Genomic DNA, 9,537 nt, shown 5'->3' on the forward strand with positions numbered 1-9,537 from the left:
TACACATTAAGGTATTTGTTGTGTCCCCATATAGCAATGTATATTTGTGGCCCTATATCAGAGATTTAATATGCCTACAAGTCATGACCAGCTAAAAAATATATATTTCACCTTCAAATGTTTTAATTTGACGAATGTCAGAGATCTGAGTCGGTATATTTTAGAGCATTTCACAAGAAACGATTAAAGTTCAATAAAAACTCGGAGTAATATTGGCTCGAGGGAATTTTCCAGTATCTGTCAACAGTAATCACACGTAGGTGCAATTGTTGTTTGTCCATATACTTTTGGCCATATAGTATTACATTACTGGTGACCTCATTCCACTCCTCAGACTAAACAAACCGATTCCAGATGCCGATCGACAATCCGGCGTTCATTTGTTAATGTCTAAGGGAGAAGACAAATGTTAAGTCTGCCACTAGCAGCGGAAACACGCTGACTGCACCTTCAAACTAAAATAGGGCCACGCGTCAAACGAATGACTTAGCCACCACAGGCTGCTAAATATTAGCTATCTGGATCAGGGTAAACTAAAAGTAAGTCAGCACAACAGTTATTATCTCAAACATATAATGGCATATAATACTCAACTGCCTCATAAATTAGAAAAGATTGTGATCTGTTATAAATTGTGAACAAAGGCTGGACATTATATTCACAAAGATGTGAAACAGAAAATTAAGATAAAAAAATTAAACACCATTATAGTATGGCGTTTACCTAAGTAAATGTTTTGAGGATGTCTCTTATCTCCGGTAACAGTTTGTCTTAGAGGCGATTCCCCAGCTCAGGCTTTTATTCTTCCAGGTTAAAACCGGAAGTGGGTTGTTTTATTTGCGTGTTTTGCTCCGTTGGCCTCGTCGGTGTCAACTGGGTTTATAACGTCCATGTAGCCGACACCTGCGACACTAAACACTCGTAAACGAGGATTTGTTCTGCCCGCTACATAAAGATGGACGTAGCTACAAACCAGACTTCGTGCTAACGTGTTTTCTGTGGGCTGACTCGGTGATGTTGTCTCCTCAGGGAAACTGCCTGTTTCAGGCTGAGTTTTCGGTATGACAGGGTAAGAGGAAACCGCCTCTGGCTAAATTAAAATATAACTAACGACATTTTAGTGTGTCCCATCCAGCACTGGGTAACAAACACAGGCCTTTCATTTATTTCGAAGCAGTAACGACACGCTGGAGTGTGTTTGCACTAGCTAGCAAATGTGTACACTAATAAAATAGCGTCACAGCGAAACGTAGTTGACTCTAAACCTTCGTCTATCACCTGCGTTTGTTGTTGTTTTTCTTGTACCGGTTGGGCTCTGCTGTAATGTGCACTAATGTGGCAGACTCAGTGTCTGTAGTGTAGAAAAAGACGGCAGTTAACACACCTGACACATTAAAGACATAATGTTGCACAGCAAGAAAACACTTAAAATCACTGTAGCAACATTTAACGTGTGTCCGGTAGAGCTACAATGTTAGTCCAGTGTCGGGGAGGGGAGGGGTGTATTTTATTTGCCAAATTCTCTGGGCCCATCTTTCAAAATTTGAATATTTTCCCACTTTCTTCTTTGTTTACAGTGATAATAAAATAAGCAAATAATTTTTTTCTGATAAAACCAGAGATTTTACGTTTATGCGAACTTCTATGCATCCATCATGTATACCCACTTATTCCCTAACCAGGGTTACAGGGATCTGCTGGAGCCTATCCCAGCTCTCTTTGGGTGAAAGGCAGGGGTACACCCTGGACAGGTCACCAGTCCATCACAGGGCCACATAGAGACAAACAACCTCACACACTCACACTCACTCCTATGGGCAATTTAGAGCCACCAATCAACCTGACATACATGTTTTTGAACCAGAGTACCTGGAGAAAACCCACACAAGCACAGGGAGAACATGCAAACTCCACACAGAAAGGCCCCTGATGGGTTTCAAACCAGGAACCTTTTTGCTGTGAGGCAACAGTGCTAACCACTAATCTCCTGTGTGGTCCATTTATGTGAACTTGCCATGGAAATGTTCTGTTTGTTTGCAAGTTTAATGTCATTATTAATGGAGAAAGTCATCAGTAGCTAGATTAATTGAAAATGAAAGTTATTGTTAGTTGTAGCCCGAAACTAACAAAAGCTAAATATCCAATATGACATCAGCTGTTAATTTCTGTTTTCTTCTCTTCAACAGAATTAAGGCAAACGTTCAGCAAATATTTTCAGCTATATTAAAAGTAAGTATTTTGCATTCCCTTGGAGTCATGAACTGACCCTTTAGTGACAGCCTGAATTTGCCAGTCTTACATCTGACACTTGTTGACCCACTGATCTTCTTGTGATTGTATTTTTGTCTTATATGTTCTGAATCATCAGGTCAACATTACTGTGCTATCAAGATTTCCCATACAGATTTTCAAATGAAAATGGAGGATATGCCCCTGTCAGGCCCAGACAACACCAAGCTGGAGGTTAGTGAACACAGAAGGAACTAGTACATATAACTTTTTGTAACCTTATGTCTTTGTATGAGTCTGTCTGTGTGTGTGTGCCATCAGGTATATAGTAGGTGCAGAATGATCTTGTCTTTTGTGTTGTAGGCCTTGGTCCATGACATCTACTCTGAGCTGGTGGAAGATGCCTGTTTGGGCCTGTGTTTTGAGGTACATCGTGCTGTCAAACAGGGCTATTTCTTCTTGGATGAAACCGACCAAGAAAGCATGAAGGAGTTCGGTTGGTGCTATGGCTTTTCTTCAGCTCCATTGGTCCTCTTAACTTTTTCTTTGGTGTGTTTCCTCACCATGTGTTCATTTTTTTCAATGTAATAGAAATTGTGGATCAACCAGGACTGGACATATTTGGCCAAGTATACAATCAATGGAAGAACAAGGAGTGTGAGTGCCCTAACTGCAAAAGACTGATAGCAGCTTCTCGTTTCGCCCCACACTTGGAGAAATGTCTCGGCATGGGACGCAACAGCAGTCGCATTGCCAACCGCAGGTCGGTCAGTGAAGGTCATACGAGACTGATTGTTGTATTTGTAATAAACAAGTCACATATAATTCACATAATCTAATCAGATTATTTTTTTAACAGGCTAGCCAGCAATAATAACATGAGCAAATCAGAGAGTGATCAGGAAGACAACGATGACCTCAATGATAACGACTGGTCATATGGCGCAGAAAAAAAAGGTGACCCTTTTAAATGTTCATATGCATAAATCTCCGCTGTGCAGAGATTAAGGAAAACTCCAGTGTGTGCTCACAAAGTAAACAAACCTTTTATTTCCTTTTTGCAGCCAAGAAGAGGAAGTCAGATAAGGTATTTTGCATTTGTTTTCACTATGAGTATGTTTGAATTTGCATAATAATGATTTTTAATCTGTTTTTTATTCTTCCTGCAGAATCAAAATTCGCCCAGAAGATCAAAATCTCTTAAACACAAAAATGGTGAGTTTATTGTGCATGTTGCTTATAGTCTAGCGAGTGACCAAAGAGGCTTTTTGGTCACTGCTATATTTGGAGTATTTTGTCAATATCTGCTTACATTCGGGGGCTGTTGTTTGGCCTTCTGGTTTTTTCAGCAGATTTGAAGCCTGATTAATCTCTTGCAAATCAGGGCAATCTGTAGAGTTTCCTCAAGTACAGGAAGTAGAATATGGACCCCACAACGGTTCCTATGTTGTGCCAACCACAATGTAGTGCAGACAACCAAGACAATGGTTACACAAGCAAAACATTCACTGTTGAGATCTAATGATCCAGGGCCAAAAGACTGCACTGCTGGATGCATACACAGAGATTAAAATTTTGTAGAATGCCACAAATTTTTTCAACCATCTTAGGAAGTTTTCACTTTTATTTATAAATGTTATCGTTGTTACTGGTTATCAAGTGTAAAATTGATTTATCCATTTAAAATTGATTCTATATAAAAATGAAAAAAAAAAAAAACAATCATACAGTATGTATAAAACATGGATGACATGACATCTCACCAGAAGGGAAGCTAGTCTAAATGAAAACCTTCCTGGGTGGCCCACCAGCTCATAAACACTGCTCACTCCATGTTCGTAAAGGCAAGGCAAGTTTATTTATATAGCACAATTCATACAGAGTAATTCAAAGTGCTTTATAGAAATAAAAGACATGTTAAAAGTACATAGGCAAAAATCAAGATAAGAAACAGCAAATATATAAACTTGAAATAAAATTAAAGGAGAAAGATTGCAGATAAATCACTTTAGATAAAACACTTTCAGATGTCATATGTCACACTAAAAAGAAAAGTAAATGGGACAAATTTGAAAAAATACAAATCATATGGATTTTTCCCAAAGTTGATTCCACCATTTTAGGTAGATGTTAACATGCTGATTTGTGTGCAAACATTTATTTTCTGATAATTTTGTATTTAATAAATTGTAAAAACTGGTGTATTCCAAAGGCCTGAAACCAGGTTGTTTGTAATTCTGCACAATGTGGTTTCAAAAACAAGATGGCAGCCTGGGTATTGATGACATATTGGCTTCACTTTTGCTTAGTGGAAGATTAGCGAGGACGTATCCTCCACCTTTATATGGCGTATATGAGTGTGCAAATGTGAACTTGGCATCTGTGTTATGAATATCCGTTATTATAATATGAGTGAAATCTTCTCTTTAACATTCATTATTACATACATTATATGAACACCATACATTTGTTGAACTGTGAAAAAAATCTTTATTTATACAAGAGGAAATCCACTTAAAAAGCTCTTGTTTACAGGAGAAACCAAGACCAAAAGCTCTGAAACTTTAATCGACGTGATTTAAAATAACCTGTACACTGAATTATATATATATATAATTTTTTATATATATATATATTTATCATTTGCGGTTTTTCACTTTTTTGGTGGTTTGAATGGTTTTAATAGTGTATGTCTTATGAGTAAAGATGACTAAGGGTTGCATTTTTCCAGGGGATCTTGTGAACAGCATCAGTTCAGAGACCTACAACAAGGTAACGACTTCCTTCCTTCATCACAGTGGTCACAGAGTTTTTCCATTTTGTTGTAAACACAGTAGTGTACAAGTAGTGAGAATGGGTTTTTGTATTACAGTATAACTACAACACAGGGCACGGAATCAGTTATGACGCATTGAGCCCTGATGAACTTCGATCACTTTTAACAACGGTGAGCAACTTTGATTCATCTCCCTCCATACTTATATATTTACACAACATATAAACAGTATAAACAGTAATTTCTGTTGTTTTCAAACACACAAGTGTTGATCATTGCACAAATGTTTCTCTTCAGCAATGTGGGGTGATCTCCGAGCACACCAAGAAGATGTGTACTAGGTAATTACTGTATAATCCACATGGATAAACTAGTTAACAAAATTTCTCCTCTGGTGAACCAGTTAACCGCTAATATCTGGGATGATGCAAGACAGAGTCAGGTGTTATTTTGTTTGAATTTTGAGGTCGTTGTCCCTCAGTTTGGCCCTTTTGTGAGACTTTGTCATTACAAACGTCCAGTGCTAAATCTCATAGAAATGAGTCTAAACTATGAGTCTAAAGTCATTGTTGCATGTAAGCCTGGAAACATGATCAGTTTCATTAATGTATTTATGAAGGTGATCATGTATGTTGGGACTAATTAAAGGGGAACACAGGTGGCAACTAAGTATATATGATGTGATCTTGTTTGAGCACAGCGATTGACTTAAATGAAACCTTACATTCTGAAAAGATCTCAGAAGCAACAGAGATTATAAAAAAAATTTTAATTGGACCCTGTCAGTGACCAACCTCTAACTTTTCATAACCTTTAACACCTCACTGTTGCCCTGCACCGTCTGATTGGTCACTGGCTTTGTCCGCAGCAGGCTGTCCCACCTTTCCTCCCTGTGACTGTAGTTAGAACTTCAGTCCTGAGGCTGCGTGGCGGCCGTGGGCAGCCGTCAGTCAGTCAGGGATGTATAATGCCACCTTGTGTCCCACCAGGTCTCAGCGATGTCCCCAGCACACGGATGAACAGAGGAGGGCCGTCAGGGTGTTCCTCCTGGGGCCGTCCGCGTGAGTGTGCCCTGTCCCCTTCCTCAACCCCCTCACTCACAAGTGTGCTTAACCAAAGTCATGTTTGAATGAGTGTTGTGACCCTCATGGTGCAGGTGTTTTCTGATCAGGTTGCCTTTGTCAGAGACGGGAACAGAGCGAGGCTGCTGGGCAGGGTTGTAAATGGCGATGCAGGGGTCTTCTCTGCAAGTAGCAGCTCTTTGACAAAGGCACAGTTCTCACTGTGTGCATTGCAGTTGAAGGGACCTGAGTATTTTATGTTTTATCATCAGTAAAAGGTCATAGGTTACCGCAGGGTGTTTTCCTGACCCAGATTGGGCCTCAGTGAGGGAGGACGTCTGCCAGGCAGTATGTCATTAACACTGAGTTTGTAATTGCACAGTTAAGTTCATGCCACCTTTTTAAAAAAAAAAAAAAAAAAACATTAAACGAGGTGTTGTTTCACTGAGGTGCAAAGGTACCAACACTTTTAACTTTTATACCTCTATGTATGCATTCATATGTAAGAGGTTTGACCAGGGCTGCAGAAGTGACGAAGTTATAATTGGCAGAAAGAAGTAAGGGTTCAAGCAACAGCCTATAAAATCACAACATTTTTACCATTATAATTGACAAATTCAAAGATCAAAGTGATGCCTAGCATAAAATCAAAATATATTTAGCTTATTATTATAAAGGAATCATTCACACATTTGCAAGGCTGGAACCAGAAATGTTGTGAAATTTTGCTTAGAAAACCCACTGAAATTTTTTTTAAAAATTCAATGACCAAGTTAGAATCTGATTGGCCAGATTGACCATTCTGTCCGACTGCATATGCATGTTTGTTTTATAGAGCTGATAAATCTTTCAAAGCTCCTTTTAGCTTTGTGGTTTACATTTAGGAGATCAGTGGTATCGGATATATTGCGACAGTTTCATAATTTTGTTGAGGTCCAGAGCTGTGCCGGTCTAACAGTGTGTGACTGTGTCTGGGTTTCCTGTAACAGGTCGTTGCTGCCCAGTGCAGATGCTGCAGTAGAGAACGACAGTTTTGACATTCCAGATGGACAGAGCCTGATGAGCCGTCTGCAGTGGGACGACACCTCTGATATCTCCCCCACTGACTCTGCCTCATCTAAAGCCAGTAAGGAAATAATATACATTAAACTGAAGTAATTTATCAGTGAAACTTCTAGATGGATGATAGATTGCTTTCTGTTCTTCTCTTAGGCACAAACCATTCAGATTCCAGGAGGCCCAAGAAAAAGAAAAAGACATCTCTTGGTTTGAACAGTGGAGGTGGAGGGGGGGGTGGATGTCCAACTGGAAGCAGCATCTCTCAGAGTAATATCAGTTTATCGACCAAAAAAAAGAGGCCCAAAGTCGCGACACCCTCTATTTCCAGTATCTATGATGACTTAAACTAACAGAAAGAAAACCAGCTCTTGCCTATTATGAATCAAGCCCCTCTTCTCATACCTAGATTTACAGGCATGAACAGGGTGGGATTAAACTTGACTTAGTTGTTCTTTAGTCATGTGGTCCTGATACGTAAGGCATCTACATCTTAATGATGTTTTATCCTTCTGTATCCTAAACAAACTGCCCTAAAACAAATCAGATCAGGTACTTATCAGGGACATTTAGTCTTAAAATTTATAACCTGGTTTATATCCTGACAGTCCAGTCAATCCAATTGACTGATGGATCCGAGACGGAAACCAGGGTGACTTGGCAGCGTATTCACAGTACACCTTTTGTAGTTGGTCCTTTTGTAGTAACTGACTCTGACAATTTTTTTCAACCCATTTCACTGTAATCATTTTCTTACATGAGTGGAAGATGCATTTATTTTATTGCACTATATGGATGGGTGTCTTTGGAAAAGAGGTTGCTCAACCCAGTCAGCTATTCACATGGTAATATAAAGATTAAATAAAAATTTTAAAAAATAATAAATAAAATGTCCAAAAGAATGTGGACATTACACCTACTGTATATATGATGCTTCAACATATCATTCCTAAACCAGTTTAACTGCTGTTCCACTCATGAGAGAAGGCTTTGGACCAGACTTTGGAACTGCCTGCTGGTGTGTCAGCCACAAAACAGATAGAGGTCAGCCGCATTCAGGTTCAGCCCAGAAAGTTGCAGAATGGGGTTGAGGTCAGTGCTCTGTACAGGCCAGTCAAGTTCTTCGATCCCAAACTGGGAACATGGGCATGTGAGGCATTGCCATGTCGAAACATCATTTTGTGGCCTTCACTGCCTTCACTCTTATGTAACAAAGCACTGAGTGCAGCAATGTTGATGTTGCCTTTTAATATGAACTGGGTGGCCTAGCCCAAATTATGAAAAACAGGCACAGTCTCCAATTATTGTAAATGGCTGTAGAAATCTTCTCTAATATCCTTTTACGCATGCGATTAAAAGGTTATATGTATTTAGGTAGCTTATCGGGATAAGGAAAAACATATGTAAATGCAGTGAGTACCATGAGACCTAAGCGACTTAAAAAAAAAAAAAAAAAAAATCCACCCAAAAATTTGAAAGGCCATCCAAATTACACTCAAACTGCTAAGCAAACCAAGCAAATGCTAAAATACACATCTGTCCCTAAACATCTGGATTCCTGGTATTTTTTTCCCCTAAACTATTTGTCTAATTCCTTTTCCTACACTCAGTAAAAAATAAATATATAAAATTTAGCTTGAGTTTTTCCACAATAGCATGAAAAGGATCAAGAGTATGCGGTAATGTGGCTTTTTAAAACCTTCATGTGCCCATCCTGTGTTGGCGACCTTGTGACCTGGCCTTCTTTTTAGCCTCTGTGTTAATTGTAAGCTCAGTTGTGACGAGATGTGGACTTCAGTTCAACACTTGACACATACAGAATACTGGAGTACTCACCTGTGATTTTTAATTTTCGCATTGTATTGCACAGTTTTATGTGTGTGTGTGTGTTCATGTGTATGTTGACTTAAATTCAGAGTGAATGTCACTTTTTTTTGTGTACTCGAGTGGAGGATATATGTGTAATCACATTTTCATAGGTCTATGCATCCTAGAATGCCACATTTATGTGAAAGTATGCGTACCATTTGAAATATGTAACTTTTATGTTTACATCAATAGTATCTTTAAGTTTTTATTAGTCACTGCCTATGAAGTGATACTGTATGTATATTATTTGTGTGTAAATGCAGATTTTGATATTTGACGAGCCGGTGGGCTTTTAGGGCACATGTACAGTATGTGTTTGTATTGCGTGTGAGATGGAAATGAAATCTAAATTCTAAATTTCTTTCTTCAGTACCAAACTGTCTTGTGGATTTTTACGTGTAAAGTGAAACAGCACTGCAGCTCCGCTTGACATTCACGATCATGAGTGATTGTATGGCTATAACCAGCAATGTCTGGTGTGATAGCTGTAAGATATATTTCATACATTACAACACCAATCTTGTAATTGCAACTTTTGACTGTGTC

At 38.8% G+C, this 9,537-nt stretch overlaps 1 protein-coding gene across 2 annotated transcripts; it reads left to right on the forward strand.

Annotated features, from left to right (window-relative positions):
• The first annotated feature begins 844 nt into the window (after positions 1 to 844).
• On the forward strand, positions 845 to 9,363 carry atxn7l3a (ataxin 7 like 3a). Of its 2 annotated transcripts, XM_026324900.1 has the most exons (14): positions 845 to 1,069; positions 2,187 to 2,229; positions 2,369 to 2,463; positions 2,593 to 2,725; positions 2,821 to 2,992; positions 3,089 to 3,186; positions 3,294 to 3,316; positions 3,399 to 3,444; positions 4,961 to 5,001; positions 5,102 to 5,176; positions 5,303 to 5,346; positions 5,995 to 6,066; positions 7,056 to 7,192; positions 7,279 to 9,363. In XM_026324900.1, exons 3-14 carry the CDS (start codon positions 2,413 to 2,415, stop codon positions 7,473 to 7,475), a joined length of 1,089 nt encoding a protein of 362 aa, XP_026180685.1. In that variant the 5' UTR covers positions 845 to 1,069; positions 2,187 to 2,229; positions 2,369 to 2,412; the 3' UTR covers positions 7,476 to 9,363. The 2 variants fall into 2 exon arrangements, with proteins under 2 accessions (XP_026180685.1, XP_026180686.1); XM_026324901.1 differs by lacking the exon at positions 5,995 to 6,066.
• Positions 9,364 to 9,537: the final 174 nt, after the last annotated feature.

Source organism: Mastacembelus armatus, chromosome 8 (assembly GCF_900324485.2).
Source record: "Mastacembelus armatus chromosome 8, fMasArm1.2, whole genome shotgun sequence".
NCBI lineage: Eukaryota > Metazoa > Chordata > Actinopteri > Synbranchiformes > Mastacembelidae > Mastacembelus > Mastacembelus armatus.

Excerpts from the sequence above, each read along its gene's own strand:
- atxn7l3a (XM_026324900.1), top strand. The coding sequence starts at position 2,413 with ATGAAAATGGAGGATATGCCCCTGTCAGGCCCAGACAACACCAAGCTG. Across the intron at positions 2,726-2,820 it reads AGAAAGCATGAAGGAGTTCG|AAATTGTGGATCAACCAGGA; the intron begins GTTGGTGCTATG and ends TCAATGTAATAG. Across the intron at positions 5,177-5,302 it reads TTCGATCACTTTTAACAACG|CAATGTGGGGTGATCTCCGA; the intron begins GTGAGCAACTTT and ends GTTTCTCTTCAG.